Source organism: Anomaloglossus baeobatrachus, chromosome 5 (genome assembly GCF_048569485.1).
Source record: "Anomaloglossus baeobatrachus isolate aAnoBae1 chromosome 5, aAnoBae1.hap1, whole genome shotgun sequence".
In the NCBI taxonomy this organism is placed as follows: domain Eukaryota; kingdom Metazoa; phylum Chordata; class Amphibia; order Anura; family Aromobatidae; genus Anomaloglossus; species Anomaloglossus baeobatrachus.
In genome coordinates, this window is record NC_134357.1 from 437,367,053 (window position 1) to 437,389,659 (window position 22,607).

At 46.3% G+C, this 22,607-nt stretch overlaps 1 protein-coding gene across 1 annotated transcript; it reads left to right on the plus strand.

Annotated features, from left to right (window-relative positions):
• The first annotated feature begins 1,826 nt into the window (after nucleotides 1-1,826).
• MTG2 (mitochondrial ribosome associated GTPase 2) lies at nucleotides 1,827-21,244 on the plus strand. The gene is made up of 7 exons (XM_075350399.1): nucleotides 1,827-1,929; nucleotides 14,069-14,284; nucleotides 14,387-14,534; nucleotides 15,150-15,265; nucleotides 15,474-15,692; nucleotides 18,964-19,102; nucleotides 19,518-21,244. Exons 2-7 carry the CDS (start codon nucleotides 14,075-14,077, stop codon nucleotides 19,907-19,909), a joined length of 1,224 nt encoding a protein of 407 aa, XP_075206514.1. The 5' UTR covers nucleotides 1,827-1,929; nucleotides 14,069-14,074; the 3' UTR covers nucleotides 19,910-21,244.
• Nucleotides 21,245-22,607: the final 1,363 nt, after the last annotated feature.

Below are 22,607 nucleotides of genomic sequence, written 5' to 3' on the forward strand. Positions count from 1 at the left end.
CACGGACTATAGGTATATGCATACGTGTTTACTAACGTGTGTGCACATACCCATAGACTTTCATTGTGTCCACGTGTGCGTGCTCCGTGCAGATAACAGACATGCATCCGTGCAAAACGCAAACACATACGGATCACGGACACGCACACACGGACATAATGAAATAACGCACGTGTGACCACAATCATAGATTAACATTGGTGCACGTTTGGCCGTGTCTCCGGTATATACGGAAACGGACCAAACACGCACGTGTATCACGGACGTGTGAAGGGGGCCTGAAAAGTAGTTTTTGATCACATATGGGGTATTGGTGTACACAGGAGAAATTGCACAACAAATTGTATCATTCGTTTTCTCCCATTACCCCTTTTGAAAATTAAAAACTTGGGGCCAAAACAACATTTTAGTTGATACAATTAATTCCTTGAGCGGTTTAGTTTAAAAAATGGGGTTAGTTATGTGTGTTTCTGCTATTTTGGAATGTCCGGGGCTCCTCAAATATGACATGGTGTCCCCAATCTATTCCATCCAAAATAGCGCTCCTTCCCTTCCGTGCCTTGTGGTGCACCCAAACAGTAGTCTTCCACCACATGTATGGGATTGATGTAGTCTCTTAGAAATTGCAGATCACAATGTAATGTGCAATTTCTACTGTTACTCTTGCCAAAGTTAAAAATGTAGGGCTAAATCAACATTTTGTAGAAAAACTGTGATTTTTTTTTTTTTAATTTTCATGGTTCAGCATTATAAAATTCTGTGAAGCGAAAATTCCTTGAGGGATGTAGTTTTCAAAATGGGGTCAATTGTGGGGGTTTCCACTGTTTAAGCAAATCAGGGGCTCTCCAAATGCAACATGGCGTCCACTATCTATTCCAGTCAATTTTGCTCTCCAAAAGTCAAATGGTGCTCCTTATCTTCCAAGCCCTACTGTGCACCCAAACAGGCGTATTTAAAAAAAATTGCACAACTGTATGGTGCATTTTCTCTTGTTATTCTTGTGAAAAAAATAACAACATTTGGGGCTAAAGTAACATTTTAATTTCGTTTTGCTCCTGTTAACAGCCTTCTTGGATGTGGTTTTGAGCAGTTTGAGGGGTGCAGTTTTTAGAAAGGTGTCACTTTTGGGTATTTTCTGTCACCTAGGCTTCTCAAAATTACTTCAAATGTGATGTGGTCTCTAACAAATTGTTTTGTAAATAAAAATAAAAAACTAGACTTGTTTGTTATCTACAAACTCGTTCTGACCTGGAGAATCTTATTACCAGGTCAGTTTTACCATATAGTGAGCCTGAGAAATTAAAAAAAAATAGATAAAAAAAAAAAATCATGGAATTGCCCTTTTTTTTTATATTCACTGCAGTTGGATTTTTATTTTCCTTTTTTCCAATACAATATGACACAGAATGAATGGTGTCATTCAAAAGTACAATTCGGCAACATTGTACAAAAAAAAAGTATGGCTCTTGGAAGAAGGGAAGGAAAAAACGAAAAAAAACAAAAAACACCAAAAACAAAACAAAAAGGTTGTGAAAGGATTAATGGCAAGGCTATTAAAAAAATTGCTTCAAAGATGTCAATTCTTTTTAATGCCTGTGCACATTTGGGTAGATAAGTAAATTGCTTCTTTTAATAATAGCTCCACTTATGAATAATATCTTTCTTTTATAATTAGGTAACTCCAGTATGATCTGCGCCTGCGCACACAGAGTACATCGCAGGACATTCGGGGACGGTCCTGTGATGACGTACTTCCTGTTCACATTACAGCCGCTAGAGGTAGATCGGTTTGCATCTTTCTGTCTCTATACACAGGGGCGCGGCCATGTTTGCGAAGTGCAAATCTGCTTCAAGAAAATGGCGGCGGCGACGACGACAGGCGAGGTTGCAGATTAGTTAAAGTGTGTGGAAGATGGGACTGGCAGGAAGGTGAGCAGCAATGGCGCAGGAGAACATCTGTGGCGTCCATATGAGTTTCGCTGGCGATGTAGTAGTAGTGAGATGAACGAGCCCAGCATGGCTGTGTACTCCATACTTATACCTGAGGCCAGTGCTTGCCCGGCTGCAGTGGGCATAATCTGCCCAGCCGACCTGGTACTTGTTGTTCGCACTCATGATGTGGTGCATGCAATATCTGCATTCATAGAAAGTTTATTTCCTGTAATAATAAAGTCACTGTCACTAGCCCTCTGCTGGGAGTGAATGGCCCAAGTCCTGGAGGACCCCCCAGATCTGTATCCTGTGGTCTCCAGCTGGTCGCAGCTACAGACACTTTTCACTTTGTCATATGAAACCTCCGTCTTAAGACGATGCGGATGTTGTTTTCATATTTGTCAAATGTCTTATTCAGCAATTATTTATTTTCTGGGTTTTTTTTTTTTTTTACAGGTTTAACAACAATAATTAAAAATCACAACAATAAAATACAACACAGCGAGTTGCCCTGATGTGAATACACTTAAAGGGAACCTGTCACCACTTTTTTGGACTATGAGCTGCGGCCACCACCACCGGGCTCTTATATACAGCATTCTAACATGCCGTATATAAGAGCCTGGGCCGCTGTGACAACATAAAAAACACTAGAATACTTACCTAACGGTCGCTCTGCGGTGGAATAGGGCCTAATGGGCGTCTCCATTCTCCGGTGCTGGTGCTGCCTCTTTCGGCTAGCTTCATCTTCTTTCTGACGCCTGTGCGCATCTACGTCATACACACTCACCGTCACTGAGGTCCTGTGCTGGCGCACTACAATACTTTGATCTGCCCTATAAGTGCGCATGCTCAGGGCAGGAATGCCGGAGAGTGTGGATGACGTCGGACCCGTCATGCACTGCGGCTAGAGAAGAAGGAGCACAAAGATGGCCGAAAGAGGCGGCTCCGGCACCGGACAACGGAGACGCCCATTAGGCCCTATTCCACCGCAGAGCGACCGTTAGGTAAATATTATAAAGTGTTTTTTATGTTCTACACAGCGGCCTGGGATCTTATATACGGCATGTTAGAATGTTCTATATGAGAGCCCACTAATGGTGGTGGCCGCAGCTTATAGTCCAAAAAAGTGGTGACAGGTTCCCTTTAAAGGCAGTTACAAAAATGCTAATCTGGCACAAAAATGGGCATGAAAGTGGGCAACGAAGTATGTTATTGAAAGGCTTAAAGGGTTGGTTCACCCATATTTTTTATTTTCTAGATCGATATATTGAGAAACAATGTTTCTCTCAAATACCTTATGTTGGCAATAGTGCCTGTGAGAGGCGTTATTGCAGACCGCTGATCCCCGCTCTGTGACCTCGGGGATCCGGTGACGTCACGTCAAGTTCCGGATCACATCACATCCCTGCGGCCGGCCCCAGTCTTCCTGAGTCACTGGGCAATGGTTGGTGTTTCACCGCTTGTCACAGCCCAGAGTGTCTCCTGGTTGCAGTGCTCTGCTGTGAGGGAGGAGGGAGCTGATGGGCTGTGACGAGCGGTGAAACACCGCCTACAACCCATTACTCACGGACGCTACGGCTGTCCGCGGTGTCAGGAACTTGACGTGACGTCACCAGATCCCCGAGGTCCGGTATGGGGAACAGCGCCTCTCACAGGCACTATTGCCAACATAAGGTATTTGAGAGAAACACTGTTTCTCAATATATCGATCTAGAAAATAAAAAATATGGGTGAACCACACTTTTAAATGACCCCCATTCCATACATAGTGATAGCCCGCATCTAACTCAATTACTCCGGAAGCGCGGTCACAGTGGACACAGGTATGCGCAGCACCACTTGTGACACTCATTGAATAGCATGTTAGTACGCCCCTGTGGGCGTGCTGCCATGCTAAGAGGGTGGACTAGTCGGGGGATATCCAAAAGGGAAAATTCCAGCGTCCCATGGAGAATAGGAGTAGATTAAAAAAATGCAAATTTTATTAAGTCCATTTAAAAGTGTATCCGTATACAACACACCGGGGGACACAAGGAAGAAAGGACAAGAGAGAGGACGATCCTGCGCGTTTCAACCTTATGGTGTTAGTCATGGATTGCACAATGTCCCAAGAAGAAAATTGCTTAAAGCATATGCAAAATACGTCATAGGAGAGGTTGGACTAATTAGAGTTAAAATTAAAATTGTGTAAAAACCGCACTATGAATACGTGAATCACAGAGACAAAAATACATCGTGAACAACTGCACAAACAATGCGATGAAAAATAAAAAAATATTTTACAAAACAGTGATGATTATCAATTACTTTGGTTGGATGACAGAAAAAAGAAGAAACCAATTAAATGGAGAGAGTATGCACTTTGTATGAGGGATATTAAGATCCATAAATTTAATCGTATATTAACAAGATTTTCTACTTTTTTTATTATTTATATTTTATTAATTATGTTTTCATTTTTTTATTCCCTCTCTTTTAAAGGGAACCTGTCACCAGTTTTATGGCCTATAAGCTGCGGCCACCACCAGTGGGCTCTTATATACAGCATTCTAACATGCTGTGTATAAGAGCCCAGGCCGCTGTGAGAACATAAAAAAACACTTTATAATACTCACCTAAACCGGTCGCTGCGGTGCTGGTTGGCCACATGGGCGGCGCTGTTCTCCGCGACTGGCGCCTCCTCTCTCAGCCATCTTGCTCCTCCTTCTTCTGAAGCCGGTGTGCATGATGCGTCCACGTCATACACACTCGCCGGCACTGAGGTCCTGCACAGGCGCACTACAATACTTTGATAGCAAATCAAAGTGCGCCTGCACAGGACCTCAGTGCCGGCGAGTGTGTATGACGTGGACGCATCATACGCACCGGCTTCAGAAGAAGGAGGAGCAAGATGGCTGAGAGAGGAGGCGCCGGTCGCGGAGAACAGCGCCGCCCATCTGGCCAACCAGCACCGCAGCGACCGGTTTAGGGGAGTATTATAAAGTGTTTTTTACATTCTACACAGCAGCCTGCGCTCTTATACACAGCATGTTAGAATACTGTATATACTGTATGGGTAAGAGCCCACTGGTGGTGGCCACAGCTTATAGGCCATAAAACTGGTGACAGGTTCCCTTTAACTGATTAAATTCCTATATATATTGGAAGACATGGAAAAACTAAAGTGTATTATAAATGAACTACATGTACCTGGATACTACAGGGGTATATGGTGTGCTTGATCTATACCTATATACCGGTAGTCTTGGGAATCCCTTTCTTGTTATTTAACAACCCAAATATTCCATAAAATACGTGCAGTTGTTTTACAGATATAAGGTTGTTTATTTCCTTGTGTTCCTGATGTGAATCTGATCTGATATGACTTTTGCTGAATATTGCGCATTACTTGGTAATATTTGACCTCTTTACTATTCAACTAACAGTAATTGTCATGTTGGGTATCTTGTTTTATATGTTTTGGATGATATGATATGTTTCACAATAAAAATAGATTGAACATAAATGAACCACATGTACAAGTAGATAATTATGCATATTAAGTGATTAAATCTTGTCTGGTGTTCATGCCATGTGGGATCCTCGTACCTAGTTTGACAATCCAGAAAGATCCTGTAACGATTTTTGCATATGCTTTAAGTAATTTTCTTCTTGAGACATTGTGCAATCCATGACTAAAGGGGTTTTACACGCAGCGACATCGCTAGTAATGACGCTCGTGAAAGCACTCGCCCCTGTCGTTTGTGCGTCACACGCAAATCGCTGCCCGTGGCGCACAATATCGCTAGGAGCCGTCACACATACTTACCTTCCTAGCGACGTCACTGTAGCCGGCGAACAGCCTCTTTTCTAAGGGGGGTGTTTGTGCGGTGTCACAGCGACGTCACACATCAGGCGTCCAATAGAAGCGGAGGGTCGGAGATCAGCCGCATGAAAGTCACGCCCACCTCGTTGACGGAGGATGCAGGTACGGTGTTGTTCCTCATTCCTGGGGTGTCACACGTAGCGATGTGTGCTGCCTCAGGAACGACGATCAACCTGCGTCCAAAACAAGGAACGACATTTGGGAAATGGACAACGTGTCAGCAATCAACGATTTGGTGAATATTTTGCATTGTTAGCGGTCGCTCGTACGTGTCACACGCAACGATGTCGCTAACGAGGCTGGATGTGCGTCACGAATTCCGTGACCCCAACAACATCTCGTTAGCGATGTCATTGCATGTAACGGGGCCTGAAGACCGTAAGGTTGAACCGCATAGGATAGTCCTCTCTCTTGTCCTTTCTTCCTTGTGTCCCTCGGTGTGTTGTATACGGATACACTTTTAAATGGACTTAATAAAATTTGCATTTTTTTTAATCTCCTCCTGTTCTCCATGAGACGCTGGATTTTTCCCTTTTTGGATCTTGTCGGTTCCCGTCCGGGTCAGGGAGTTTTCCTTGTGCTGGCGGTGGAACCAGGGGTGAAGAGGGGTGAGTTGAAATTCTTTTCTTTTTACTATTAGTCAGGGGATATAACGCCCTTGGGTCTTGTTCCCACGCTCATTAGCATACGATAAAAGATCTTTAGAAATACTTTTTCTAAAGATTTGTTTATCTATGCTACTAGATACAGGGACTGTTAGGCAGGGATTAGCAATATGCACCCAGAACTGCTAGTGGTGCTGGGTGCATATTGTACCTGACAGGTTCCCTTTAACATGTAACTAGCCTTTGTTTGACCATGCCTCCTCCTGTGATAAGCAGCTCACTGCCAATAAACTATGTACATAGAGAGCCTGATGTGGGTGGGGTTAGCTTTCTCAGCTCTGCTTCATCCCACAGCTAAGAATTTAGATTACTGGGTGCAGCGGTTGTGACACAATCTAAGTGATACATCGTTGGTTTCAGGATCTCTTTGCCTACATTATGCTGCTCCCAGATGAGGTAGCAAAAACCTGCAGACAGATTCCCTGTGAGGACCATAGTAAAAAAATAAATCATAGACAAACTCATTAAATAGTAACTAAATAAAAAGAGAAGGGAGAGATGAGCTCTCATCTAGCATATTATTATTGCATGTCATCAAAATAGAAAGGTGATGTTCTTGATGAGATATTGCTATCAAATTTTATCTCGTGGCCATGGCAAAATCACGAGAATATCAAAAAGGAAGTAAAGAAGCCAGGATATTTCAGTTTAATAAAGAGAAGCATCTTTCTTTGTCGCTCCATTGGGAGACCCAGACAATTGGGTGTATAGCTTCTGCCTCCGGAGGCCACACAAAGTATTACACTTTAAAAAGTGTAACCCCTCCCCTCTGCCTATACACCCTCCCGTGCATCACGGGCTCCTCAGTTTTATGCTTTGTGTTGAAGGAGGCACACATTCACTCAAGCTCCCATTTTAGTCAGCAGCAGCTGCTGATTGTATCGGATGGAAGAAAAGAGGGCCCTAACAGGGCCCCCGGCATGCTCCCTTCTCACCCCACTAAGTCGGCGGTGCTGTTAAGGTTGAGGTACCCATTGCGGGTACAAAGGCTGGAGCCACATGCCGTTTTTCCTTCCCCATCCCTTAGAGGCTCTGGGAGAAGTGGGATCCTAACCGGTCACCATTCACTGGGACCGGGCTCCCTCCGCAGCCCCTGGGGGAATCTGACGGACAGGAGACTGAGTATCATCAGGGACAGGCCCTGCATCTATAAGGTACTCTGTGTCCCCTTGGGGACGGTGCATGGAGCGCCTGTGTTACAGACGCTGCAGCGGCTGCTGTTTTTTTGTGACGACCGGGACTACCGCGCCGACCGCGCCTGTTTGCCGGCCGCGTTATTAAATTTAGTCCCCGGCTTCTGCGGCCTAGTACCATAACTCCCGCCCCCGGGCCTGCCAGTCAGGGGTAAGGGCGGGACGGTCGACTGGACGTCGGCAGTGAGGGCTGGAGCATACTTATGTGTTCTCCTCCCCCCTCACTGAGCACTGTGGGGCACCAGGTTCCCGCACTTTATTAGTCACGCCCACGGCTCCCTCCTCCCCTGAGAGCTCTGGCAGCCATATTTACAATCACTTCTGCCGGTGGAGGATTTCAGAACGAGCTCTACAGCTCTGGGAGGCCCAGGCAGGGAATCTGGTGGACACACAACCGCTTTGGGCGGTCGGTAAGCCACACCGGTTACCCGGTGCTGGCCCCCCTTGGGTGCCGAAGTGTATATATATATATATATATATATATATTTGTATACATTTTCTCTGTTCGGCCGCATTGTTTTGCTTTTGGCTATATACCCTCAGTGATCACTCTCAGAGGAGACTACAGCATGTCGTCCGCAAAGAGCAAGGGTGCCAAGGCACAGGCTTATTTTGCAACCTGTACCTCTTGTGCGGCTATGTTACCTGCAGGTTCCACCTACCCTCACTGTGTGCAATGCTCGGCCCCTGTGGCACTCACTCAGCCGGAGCCTCGGGCACTGGTGGGACCCTCGGCTCAGGTAGAACCGCCGGCTTCCACTGTCCAGGTGGCAGGGACAGAGTTTGCAGTTTTGGCTGAGAAACTCTCTGAGTCGCTTTCACAATCCATGGCTCAGTCTATGGACAGATGGTCTGCTAAGATACTAGAAGCCTTGCAGTCCAGATCGGTCACACAGGCCCCGGGCACTGTGAGTTCATCGCCCCCAGGCCCCTCTTGGTCGGTGCAGCAGAGTGCTCCTGGGGTGACACCTAGGTCCCACGGGGAGGACTCCGACACGGACCGCAGTCCCAGACCGGCTAAGCGGGCTCGCTGGGAACCTTCCCCGGCTTCATCACGCTGTTCGGGGTCTCAGCATGAGGACTCTCTGGAGGATGAGGCGGAGGTCGCAGCTCAGGGCTCTGATCCTGACGTTGCTCTCAATCTTGATACACCTGAAGGGGACGCCATAGTAAATGACCTTATAACGTCCGTCAACCAGGTGCTAGATCTTTCTCCCCCAACTCCACCTATAGAGGAGTCGGCTTCACAGCAGGAGAAACACCAGTTTAGGTTTCCCAAACGTACACGGAGTGCGTTTTTCGATCACTCTAACTTCAGAGATGCTGTCCAGAAGCACAGAGCATTTCCGGACAAGCGCTTTACTAAGCGCCTTAATGACACACGTTACCCCTTCCCCCCTGACGTAGTTAAGGGTTGGGCTCAGTGTCCCAAGGTGGATCCTCCAGTCTCTAGACTGGCGGCTAGACCCGTAGTATCAGTTGCAGATGGCTCATCGCTCAAGGATGCCACTGACAGGCAAATAGAGCTCCTGATGAAATCCATCTATGAAGCCATAGGCGCGTCTTATGCTCCGGCCTTTGCAGCCGTGTGGGCACTCCAAGCTATCTCAGCTTGTCTGTCTGAGATTAATGCAGTCACACGTACCTCTGCTCCGCAAGTTGTGTCTTTGACTTCTCAGGCATCGGCCTTTTCGTCCTACGCCATGAACGCCGTCCTGGACTCAGCGAGCCGTACAGCGGTAGCGTCCGCCAATTCGGTGGCAGTCCGCAGGGCCATGTGGCTACGCGAATGGAAGGCAGACTCTGCTTCCAAGAAGTTCTTAACCGGTTTGCCATTTTCTGGCGACCGTTTGTTTGGCGAGCAATTGGATGAAATTATTAAACAATCCAAGGGAAAGGACTCGTCCTTACCCCAGTCCAAACCAAACAGACCTCAGCAACGAAAAATTCAATCGAGGTTTCGGTCCTTTCGGCCCTCAGCCAGGTCCCAATCCTCCACGTTCAACAGGTCAGAGAAGGGCCAGAGGAACTCTTCTGCATGGCGGTCTAAGGCGGGCTTTGCACACTGCGACATCGCAGGTGCGATGTCGGTGGGGTCAAATTGAAAATGACGCACTTCCGGCATCGCATGCGACATCGCAGTGTGTAAAGCCTAGATGATACGATTAACGAGCGCAAAAGCGTCGTTATCGTATCATCGGTGCAGCGTCGGCGTAATCCATGATTACGCTGACGCGACGGTCCGATGTTGTTCCTCGCTCCTGCGGCAGCACACATCGCTGTGTGTGAAGCCGCAGGAGCGAGGAACATCTCCTACCGGCCTCACTGCGGCTTCCGTAGGATATGCGGAAGGAAAGAGATGGGCAGGATGTTTACATCCTGCTCATCTCCGCCCCTCCGCTCCGATTGGCCGCCTGCCGTGTGACGTCACAGTGACGCCGCACGACCCGCCCCCTTAACAAGGAGGCGGGCCGCCGGCCACAGGGACGTCGCACGGCAGGTGAGTGTGTGTGTGAAGCTGGCGTAGCGATAATTTTCGCTACGCCAGCTATCACCACATATCGCTGCTGCGACGGGGGCGGGCACTATCGCACTCGGCATCGCAGCATCGGGCTGCGATGTCGCAGTGTGCAAAGCCCGCCTTAGTCACGTCCTCCAAAGACCGCCGGAGGAACCGCCTCCAAGGCGGCCTCCTCATGACTTTCGGCCTCCCCAAACCGCATCCTCGGTCGGTGGCAGGCTCTCCCGCTTTTGCGACGCCTGGTGGCCACATGTCCAAGACCGATGGGTGAGAGACATTCTGTCGCACGGTTACAGGATAGAGCTCAGCTCTCGTCCTCCGACTCGTTTCTTCAGAACATCTCCGCCCCCCGAGCGAGCCGATGCACTTTTTCAGGCGGTGAACACTGAAGGCAGAAGGAGTTGTGATTCCCGTTCCCATTCAAGAACGTGGTCGCGGTTTTTACTCCAACTTGTTCGTGGTGCCAAAAAAGGACGGATCATTCCGCCCCGTTCTGGACCTCAAACTGCTCAACAGACACGTGAGAACCAGACGGTTCCGGATGGAATCTCTCCGTTCTGTCATCGCCTCGATGTCCCAAGGAGACTTCCTAGCCTCAATCGACATCAGGGATGCTTATCTCCATGTGCCGATTGCACCAGAGCATCAACACTTCCTGCGTTTCGCCATCGGGGACGAACACCTTCAGTTTGTGGCACTGCCTTTCGGCCTGGCGACAGCCCCACGGGTCTTCACCAAGGTCATGGCATCCGTGGTGGCGGTCCTACACTCTCAGGGCCACTCGGTGATCCCTTACTTAGACGATCTCCTAGTCAAGGCACCCTCCCGGGTGGCATGTCAACACAGCCTGACCATTGCTCTGGAGACTCTCCAGAGGTTCGGGTGGATCATCAATTTCCCAAAGTCAAAATTGACACCGACCCAATCACTGACTTACCTCGGGATGGAGTTTCATACTCTCTCAGCGATAGTGAAGCTTCCGCTGGACAAACAGCGTTCGCTGCAGACAGAGGTGCACTCTCTCCTTCGGACCCAGTCACACCCCTTGAGGCGCCTCATGCACTTCCTAGGGAAGATGGTGGCAGCAATGGAGGCAGTTCCCTTTGCGCAGTTTCATCTGCGTCCACTTCAATGTGACATTCTCCGCAAATGGGACAGGAGGTCGACGTCCCTAGACAGGAACGTCTCTCTTTCACTGGCAGCCAAAACCTCTCTTCAGTGGTGGCTTCTTCCCACTTCCTTGTCGAAGGGAAAATCATTCCTGCCCCCATCCTGGGCTGTGGTCACGACGGACGCGAGTCTGTCAGGGTGGGGAGCGGTCTTCCTCCACCACAGGGCTCAGGGAACCTGGACTCCGACAGAGTCCTCCCTTCAGATCAATGTTCTGGAGATAAGGGCAGTGTATCTAGCCCTAAAGGCGTTCCATCGGTGGCTGGAGGGCAGACAGATCCGCATACAGTCGGACAACGCCACGGCAGTCGCGTACATCAACCACCAGGGCGGCACACGCAGTTGTCAGGCCTTCCAAGAAGTTCGGCGGATTCTGCTGTGGGCGGAAGCCACAGCCTCCACCATCTCCGCAGTTCACATCCCGGGCGTAGAAAACTGGGAAGCAGACTTTCTCAGTCGCCAGGGCATGGACGCAGGGGAATGGTCTCTTCACCCGGACGTGTTTCAAGAGATCTGTTGCCGCTGGGGAACGCCGGACGTCGACCTCATGGCGTCTCGGCACAACAACAAAGTTCCGGCATTCATGGCACGGTCTCAAGATCACAGAGCTCTGGCGGCGGACGCATTAGTTCAGGATTGGTCGCAGTTTCGACTGCCTTATGTATTTCCTCCTCTGGCACTGCTGCCCAGAGTGTTGCGCAAGATCAGGTCCGACTGCCGCCGCGCCATCCTCGTCGCTCCAGACTGGCCGAGGAGGTCGTGGTACCCGGATCTGTGGCACCTCACGGTGGGTCAACCGTGGGCACTCCCAGACCGACCAGACTTGCTGTCTCAAGGGCCATTTTTCCATCTGAATTCTGCGGCCCTCAACCTGACTGTGTGGCCATTGAGTCCTGGCTCCTAGCGTCCTCAGGGTTATCTCAAGATGTCATTGCCACTATGAGACAAGCCAGGAAACCACCGTCCGCCAAGATCTATCACAGGGCTTGGAGGATCTTCTTATCCTGGTGCTCTGATCGGGGTTTTACCCCCTGGCCGTTTGCCTTACCCACTTTTCTTTCTTTCCTTCAATCCGGAATGGACAAGGGTTTGTCTCTCGGCTCTCTCAAGGGACAAGTATCGGCGCTTTCCGTGTTTTTTCAAAAGCGTCTAGCCAGGCTTCCGCAGGTCCGCACGTTCCTGCAGGGAGTTTGCCACATAGTCCCACCTTACAAGCGTCCGCTGGAACCCTGGGATCATAACAGGGTGCTAACTGCTCTTCAGAAACCACCTTTCGAGCCGATGCGGGATGTCTCTCTATCACGCCTTTCGCAGAAGGTGGCCTTCCTAGTGGCAGTCACATCACTTCGGAGAGTGTCTGAGCTAGCAGCGCTGTCATGCAAAGCCCCCTTCCTGGTGTTTCACCAGGATAAGGTGGTTCTGCGTCCGGTCCCGGAATTTCTCCCTAAGGTGGTATCCCCTTTTCATCTCAATCAGGATATCTCCTTACCTTCCTTTTGCCCTCATCCAGTTCACCAATGTGAAAAGGATTTGCACTTGTTAGAGCACTCCGGCTCTACATTTCTCGCACGGCGCCCCTGCGCCGTTCGGATGTGCTCTTTGTCCTTGTCGCTGGCCAGCGTAAGGGGTCGCAGGCTTCCAAGTCAACCTTGGCTCGGTGGATCAAGGAACCGATTCTTGAAGCCTACCGTTCTTCTGGGCTTCTGATTCCTTCAGGGCTGAAGGCCCATTCTACCAGAGCCGTGGGTGCATCCTGGGCATTGCGGCACCAGGCTACGGCTCAGCAGGTGTGTCAGGCGGCTACCTGGTCGAGTCTGCACACTTTCACGAAACACTATCAGGTGCATGCCTATGCTTCGGCAGATGCCAGCCTAGGTAGGCGAGTCCTTCAGGCGGCGGTCGCCCACCTGTAAGAGGGGGCCGTTTTTCGGCTCTTTTTATCGAGGTATTCTTTTACCCACCCAGGGACTGCTTTTGGACGTCCCAATTGTCTGGGTCTCCCAATGGAGCGACAAAGAAGAAGGGAATTTTGTTTACTTACCATAAATTCCTTTTCTTCTAGCTCCTATTGGGAGACCCAGCACCCGCCCCTGTTCCCTTCGGGCTGTTGTTCTTTTGTGTACACATGTTGTTCATGTTGAATTGTTCTTTTGGTTCATGGTTTCAGTTCTCCGAACATCCTTCGGATTGAATTTACCTTAAACCAATTTATAAGTTTCCTCCTTCCTGCTTTTGCACCAAAACTGAGGAGCCCGTGATGCACGGGAGGGTGTATAGGCAGAGGGGAGGGGTTACACTTTTTAAAGTGTAATACTTTGTGTGGCCTCCGGAGGCAGAAGCTATACACCCAATTGTCTGGGTCTCCCAATAGGAGCTAGAAGAAAAGGAATTTACGGTAAGTAAACAAAATTCCCTTCTTTCCAATGTTTAATTTATATATCTAATCTGTCCACTATAATAGTTTGGGGTTTGAAACAAATGCAAATTGAACATAATTTTACACAAAACTCCAAAAATGGGCCTGACAAAATTGTGAGTAAACTACTTTGTTTCAAGCATGTGATGCTCGTTCAAACTTACCTGTGGCAAGTAACAAGTATGGGCAATATGAAATTCACACCTGAAACCAGATAAAACGGAGAGAAGTTGACTCAATCTTTACATTTATGTATTTTCTTTGTATCCTGACTGGTATTCTTTGCATCATTTTATGTTTCAGGTAGCCATGCCGATCATGCAGTCGTTGGCCCGGCTGCGGGGTCTCACTCATACGTTACCACTGTGCAGGGCTGTTACTTCCCATACTCTAAGTTTTCAAGACTTGTTGTTAGTCTCCACGGTCTCACAACACCGTCTTCTCTCTACTGGATCCTGCCTGTGTGCCAAGCCCCGGAACTTAATCAGACGCAAGAGGGATGTGTCTGAGAAGAAGCTGGTGAGTTATCCACCCAATTCTGAAATCCAAATATCCTTACAAGTTCATATTTGGTGGCTTTTCCTATATAGAACAATTGTTTTATATCTGTTTTCCTCCCAGACTCGTTATTTTGTCGATCACCGTAAAGTCCGCGTGGTGGGAGGCGCTGGTGGAGACGGAGTTACATGCTTTCACAGTGAACCAAGGAAGGAGTTTGGAGGTCCAGATGGGGGAGATGGTGGAAATGGAGGATACGTGATATTCAAAGGTAACAGACTATCAGTGTTGTGGACTAATCGTACCATCATTGATAAATCATGACCTGAGATGAGCGTGCACTTCTATGCTCGGGTGCACGGTACTCGTAACGAGCATTTGGATACTTAGATGAGCGCAACTTGTGTTACTGAGTATAAGAAAGTTAATGAGGGACTTGAGCATTTTTCTGGGAAATCTTCCAGAAAAATGGTCTAGTTCCCCATTGACTTCCATTATATTTGAGTACTCAACTGACACCCATCCGAGCACCAACTGCGCCTTTCGAGTACCGAGCATGGTAGTGCTCGCTGATCACTAATCATGACCAACCGATATGTGTACTTTTGTGCCATAATTTTTTTTGTCGCTGATGATAAAATTATGAAATGAAGTAAATCATCCCTATTAAAAATCTATTGTTTTTATATATAGCTTTAATGCATAACCTGTGTCTCCATGGTAACAGACTACAAACGAATATTTTGTAGTCTGATCCACCAGTGTTTCACCTATACATGAATTCTTCAATCACTTTCAGTGATTCATATGCATTATTGGCACCTGCACAATAGCTGTGAATAAAATTTTCTAGATTATGTCAGTATGTCTCCTGTTTTTCCCCTAGTGGACCATTGTGTAAAGTCTCTTTCCTCCATTGCTCCGGTGTACCAAGGATTTCCAGGGCAACGTGGGCGTAGCAGTAATTGTTATGGAAAGAGTGGTGAGACCCTGTATATTAAGGTGAGCAGGGTAGATGGATACATGTGAGATGGATAACATGATTATCTGCCCTTACAAACATCGTATCTTCAGAAAATCCCTTTAACATGTATGTAATAGAGGAGGGGATATCTTGTAATATGATTGGATAGAAGGAAGGACGCCGATCATTGGCATGAGTTATAATCTCTCCCATGATGACATAGTGGGTGTCTCTGTATGTCGTCAGGTCCCCGTGGGAACACTGGTGAAGGAGAAAGGGGTGACCCTCGCTGACCTCTCCACACCGGGAGATGAGTTTGTTGCGGCTTATGGAGGAATCGGAGGAAAAGGTAACAGATTCTTCCTCAGCAATGAGAACCGGGCTCCAGTGATGGCCACACCGGGTGAGCCAGGAGAAGAGCGGTGCCTGCATCTGGAACTGAAAACCATGGCTCATGCTGGCATGGTGAGGGTTAATATGCTGTCTGTCTTTTTTTCTTTTCTGTGCAGTCTCTTCTGTGTTTTGTCTATTCATTGGCGTAACTTGAAACTTGCGTACCCCAATGCAAAATCTCCAACAATCCAATGCAAAATCTCCAATAATGCTCCCAACACCTTTTGAAATTGATCGAGAAAATGAAGTATTTTTCCCAGAAAATTATTGCAATTACACATGTTTTATCATACACCTGTTTATTTCTTTTGTTTGTATTGGAACAACACAAAAAAAACTGAAAAAAAGGCAAATTGGACATCATTTCACATAAAATCCCCAAAATGGGCTGAAGAAAATTGTTGGCATCTTTCCAAAATTGTGGATAAACAACTTTGTTTCAAGAATGTGATGCTCGTTCAAACTCATCTGTGGCAATTAACAGGGTTGGGCAATATGAAAATCACACCTGAAACCAGATAAAACGGGGAGAAGTTGACTCAGTCTTTGCATTGTGTTTCTGTATGTGCCATATTAAGCATGGAGGACAGAAAGAAGAGGAGAGAATTGTCTGAGGACCTGAGAACCAAAATAGTTGAAAAATATAAAAAATCTGAAGCATACATGTCCATCTCCAGAGATCTTGATGTTCCTTTGTCCACGTTCACAACATAATCATGAAGTTTACAACCCATAGTACTATAGCTAATCTCCCTGGATGTGAACTGCAGAGAAAAATTGATGAAAGGTTGCAAAACAGAATAGTCCGGATGGTGATTAAACAGACTTAATCAAGTTCCAAAGAAAATCAATCTGTATTGCAGGCTCAGGGTGGATCATTATCAGTGCAAACTATCCACCTCCACCCACATTTGAATGAAATCAATGATATGGCAGGAAATCCTGGAGGACCCCACTGCTGACAAAAAAACTAGATTGCAGCTTGCCAGAATGTACATAAGCCAAAATCTTTCTGGGATAACATCTTGTGGACACATAAAACCAGGATAGATATTTTTGGTAAAGCACATCATTCTACTGTTTACTAAAAATGGAATGAGTCCTACAAAGAAAAGAACACAGTACCTACAGTCAAATATGGTGGAGGTTTAAAAATGTTTGAGGGTTGTTTTGCTGCCTCTGGTACTGGGTGCCTTGACTGTGTCGAAGGCATCATGAAATCTATAGATTTACTAAAAGATTTTAGGTTGCAATGTAGTGCGCAGTGTCAGAAAGCTGGATTTGTGTCCACCAGGACAATGACTCCACACATGCTTCAAGAAGCACCCAGAAATGGATGGAAACAAAGTGCTGGAGAGTTCTGAAGTGGCAGCAATGGATCCGGACCTAAATATCATTGAACACCTCCTGGAGAGATCGTCAAATTGTTGTTGGGAGAAGGCAACTTCAAATATGAGAGACCTGGGGCAATTTGCAGCAATGCTCCAAAATTCCAGGTCAGAGGAGTAAGAAGCTTGTTGATGGTTATAGTAAGTGATTGATTGCAGTTATTTCTTCCAATCAAATATTAATTTGAGGGTGCCAACAATTTCGTCTGGTCCATTTTTTGAGTTTTATGTGATATTATGTCAAACTTTCCTTTTTTTTCCCCCCTGTATTTTTTTCTGTATTTGCAATAATTTTCGGGGAGAAATACTGAATTTTCTGGAACAATTTGAAGACTGCAAACACTTTTGGCCATGACTATGTAACATACACACATGTTAGTATATAACACACACGTCGTGATAACACACTCGTCAGTGTATAACACACATGTCGGTATATAACACAAACATCATTATATAGATTGACAAACAATAGAGTAAAGCGGGCTTTACATACTACGATATCGTTAATGTTTTAGCGTCATTAACGATATTGCAGTGTGTGACACTTATGTGCGACCTAAAACGATCGCAAAAGCGGCCAAAATCGTTTGCCGCGGAGAGGTCGTCCTGAACCAAAAATTCGTTTACCTCTCATTAGCGATTTTGTTCGTCGTTCCTGCGGCAGCACACATCGCTGTGTGTGACACCGCAGGAGCATCTCCTTACCTTCCTCCACCGGCTATGCGGAAGGAAGGAGGTGGGCGGGGGTGTTATGTCCCGCTCATCTCCGCCCCTCCACTTCTATTGGACGCCTGCCGTGTGACATCGCTGTGACGCCGCACAAACCGCCCCCTGAGAAAGGAGGCAGATCGCCGGCCAGAGCGACGTAGCAGAGCAGGTAAGCCGAGTGACGGGGGAGTTTGATTTTGTGCCGATATCGCTAGCGTGTAAAGTCCCCTTGTCAATTTTTGAACTTTTGACTTTCGGGCTCACATCTCACCATCTACTATAGCCTTTTTTTTTTTTAAACTTTGTTTTATTAACACAAATCAAACATGGTACAGCTGACTTTGTGAACAGCGTTATACCAGTCCGGCACATGAAGGACTACATCAACCTTACACATAGTAATGAACTATTATGTGGCTTCCATGACGCCAGCTATACCTGAAGCAGAGTAACGATACTGTCTATACATCCAGATATTTATACATTCAATGAATTTATGCTATGCATATAGACAATCCACTATAGCTTTGCGTGTGAGACTACCATCATTTTAGAGACAATCATCTTGGCTATCTCATACATAAATTTGACGTGCAACTATTTAGCATGTGATTAGTTATGCAGATTCTTGTCATGTCACTACATTGTTACTGTTTTGCTCCTGGTAGTGGAAAAATCTTTTTCTTCCTGTATACTACAAATTATAACCTGTTCTCACATTTCCTAATAGCTCAGTGTGTATTAGGGTAATTCCTAAGAAAAGGGTCAGTGGTTTGAATCGAGGAGCAGCCATGAAAAAGATCAGATCTCTTCAAGCTAATGCAAAAATATTGGGTCCGATTCATTATGGCATTTGTGCTTTTTTTTATCAAGGTTTTAGTGTTTTTTACAATTTTTTTTAATTTGCATTTTATTCATCTTTCCATTTGCATCTTTTGTACAGTCATGTTTTCATCCGTTGTTTATTTTAGTTTGCTGTCTGAGTTTAGAATTTCCAGACTTTTCTTTTTTTTATTCATCACTTACAGCTTTTTCAAAAGTCATAATATTTGCGACAAATGAACCCCCGTTTCTGCCCCCCCGGAATGATTTTATGAGAGAGAGAACTATTTTAGTAGAAAATTTGGATGTGACCCAGTCCCCTCAACAGCCCAGTATTTCTAACTGGACTAATGTCATTATATTTTTATTTTTTATTTTAATAGTCAGGAAGAAAGCTATATGTAACAGTCTTCTGATTTCAGGTGGGATTTCCTAATGCCGGTAAGTCATCCTTGCTGCGCCTTCTTACAAATGCCCGTCCCGCTGTGGCTGCCTATCCCTTCACCACCCTCAATCCTCATGTCGGGGTGATCAATTACCAGGATTATGAGCAGATAGCATGTGAGTGACCCTAATAAAGCTTCCTTCTTTGCTTTTGGGTTTGAATTGTGTAATCTCTGTTGACCTCTAATATTAATCCCTGAGATTAGCGGTGCCAGATCCATCACTTACTGTGTACAATTTTTACTATTGGAGATCACCATTTAATAAAACAAGAAGTTTATATAGTACAAAAGGTATCAGTATTGTTGCTCCATATAAAATATTGATGCTTAGAAGTAACTTTAAACATTTCTGTTCCAACCTCAAATTTAGGCACTTGGTGGTTCTGTAATGGTGTCTCTACTTTCTTTATATATGGACTCTGTTCTTAATTGTGTTCTGTGCATAGAGTACTACAGAGAGATATATTATCATTGTCTGTAACGCTTTAGGTCATAAAACCAACCTACAACTTTTCTTTTTGGCATCCTAGTGGCGGACGTTCCAGGCATCATAGAAGGAGCCCACCAAAATCGAGGTCTGGGACTTTCCTTTCTCCGGCACATTGAGAGGTGTCGGATTCTGCTCTATGTGCTTGACCTCACACACCCAGAGCCATGGACCCAGCTCAGCTCTTTACAGTATGAACTGGGCCAATTTGACGAGAGCCTTCTACTTCGTCCCCATGTCATTGTAGCCAACAAATTGGACCTTCCTAATGCAAGAAAGACCCTGGAGGTTCTGCAGGAGAAGGTTAAAGGCAGAATCGTCGCAGTGTCCGCCTTGACTGGGGAGAATGCTGAAGAACTTATACTTCACGTGCGAGAATTGTATGATGGGCACAAACCAGAAGGAAAGAAATATGAGCCTTACAAGGGCTGGTGAAGAAAGCTACAGGAAAAAAAATTGTGTAAATCCTAACACCTCAGTAACAAAGGAGCCTGAAGTGGGTCTTGGGTACAGGTGGACCAGGGCATTAGATGCCTCCAGGATGTCCTGTATCCAGTTGTAATGGCTTAGTCCCTTTCATTCCTGTAATACAGGAGAATCCTATCTCGCACCTGTTTTCATCAGCATTTTTACTGAAATACATAAATGAACCACACTGTGTGGAGTTGTGAGCAAAGAAGAAACTAGGTTAACCACTAGGTGGCGATATGTACAAAATACATTTCACAATTGCGAACTTATGTTAGAAATGATCGGCATAACAATCTCTCCTCCAGTATATTTCAGATTTGCAGCAATTATTGGAGCAGCGGCATTTCTCATAAAAGCTATTTAAAATAAAGGCATTATGGCCATTTTTATTTTCCTTGCTGTTAAAGGGAACCTGTCACCAGATTTGGCCCCTATAAGCTGCGGCCACCACCTGTGAGCCCTTATATACAGCTTTCGATGGTGTATATAAAAGCCCAGGCCGCTTTGTATAATGTAAAAAACACTTTTATAATACTCACCTATAGGGTGGTCCAATCTGATGGGTGTCGCTGCTCTCCGGTCCGGTGCCTCCTCTCTGCGACGATCGCCGTCCTCCTTCTACCCAACCCTTTATGGATTACATATCCTACGTCATCCACACAGGCCGGCATTGTGGTCCTGCGCAGGCGCACTTTGATCTGCCCTGCTGTTGGCAGATCAAAGTATTGTATTGCGCACGCACAGGCTGTTTTAAACCTTTCTTCGCGCCTACGCTTTACTGTACTTTGATCTGCCCTCAGTAGTGGTGGCTGCAGCTTATAGGGGCCAAATCTGGTGACACCTTCCCTTTTAATTGTTTAAAATGACAATTATTATAAACCACTGTATGTGTCGCTGAAGGGTTAATATACAATTTTACAGTGGGTTCCTAAATACCCCATAAAAGAAAATGTATATGTTATGTGGGTGTCTCGCTTGCAATACTATAGTAACAAATGTAAAGAAATACATAGACTATGGCTCCTGTTACTGTGTCATGGAGAGGCTATTCCCCTTTCCTCCCTTAGTTCTCCCTGGCAGACGATCACGGCGAGGGAACCCGCTCATTGATCTGGTGTGGTGGTGTTGTCCATCAGAAATGTCTCATTCTAATGTTTCTTCATCTCAGTTAATAGACCATAAAATTATATATTTTTTTAGCCTGTAGCTAAAAACATATTCACTAGTGAGGCAGTAGCTAACTTTTACTTAAAGGGAACCTGTCAGGTCCAATATGCACCCAGAACCATGAGCGCCATAAGACTTTTTCAAGAATAGACTTTGTTCTAACTACATTATTTACAATGCATATTGCTATTCCCTGCCTAACCGTCCCTGTATACACTAGCATAGATAAAGGGATCTTTAGAAAAAGTATTTCTAAAGATCTTATATCGTATGCTAATGAGCACGGGGACTAGTCCCCTGGGCGTTAGTTTCCCTGGCTAGTCGGCTCTATTAGCATGTTAGTACTCCCCTGTGGGCGTGGTAACATGCTAATGACTGCGTAGCATCAGAGGATAATCTCTCACCTCTCCGCTGCTATCGCCGCCTGACGCTGGATTTTGGCTCAGTGCCCATGACCCCAGAGTTTCGTTCATGCACACTACTTCAGTTTTAAGCCAGGACACGTACACCGGGCTTCATAGTGCGCCTGTCCGAACCTCCGGGGTCATGCGCACTAAGCCGAAATCCAGTGTCGGGCAGCGATGGCAGCGGAGAGGTGAGAGAGATCATCCTCTGACGCTGCACATTCATTAGCATGATACCACGCCCACAGGGGCCTGCTAACATGCTAATGGGGCCGACTAGCCAGGGGATCTAATGCCCAGGGGACTAGTCTCGCTTATTAGCATACCTTAAAAGATCTTTAGAAATACTTTTTCTAAAATCTCTTTATCTATGCTAGTGTATACAGGGACGGTTAGGCAGGGATTAGAGATGTGCACCCAGAAGTGCTCGTGGTTCTGGGTGCATATTGGACCTGACAGGGTCCCTTTAATCAGAAAATGACTAAAGGGTGCTTTACATGCTGCGACATCGCTAGCGATGTGACACGCCAGATGGCAGATGCGATCTGCCGAGATCGCACATAGGTCGTTTTAATAGCACCGGTCACATGTGCGATCTCTAGGTATTTAGTTATAGCAATTGATGTTACAGCCAGGACCCAGCTCTCGCTGCCTGAAGCGATGCTCGCGGCCGTTTAACCCCCTGAATGCTACGATCAGTGCGATCGCAACAATCAGAAGGCAGGGAGGGGAATAATTTACTTCTTCCTTGCAATTAGGTCTCTATAATGCGATCACAGAAACCCAATCGCTGCCATAGTAATCCTGGATCATCACCATGATGACCCCCTGTTACTGAGCTAAGGAGAGCCTCACACACCATGTTGTATGCAAAGTGATGCGCTATAATCCACTGTAGTGATAAAGCACTGCAGGAGATTATAGAGACGCAGGAAACAAATGCAGAAACAATTGTTAGGCTATGTGCACACTCTGCGTTTTTATGATGCTGCGTTTTTGGCCGTTAAAAACGCACCCGCGGCAAAAAAACGCAGCAAAAAATGCATGCGGTTTTACCGCGATTTGGTGCGTTTTTTTTTTTATAACTTTGT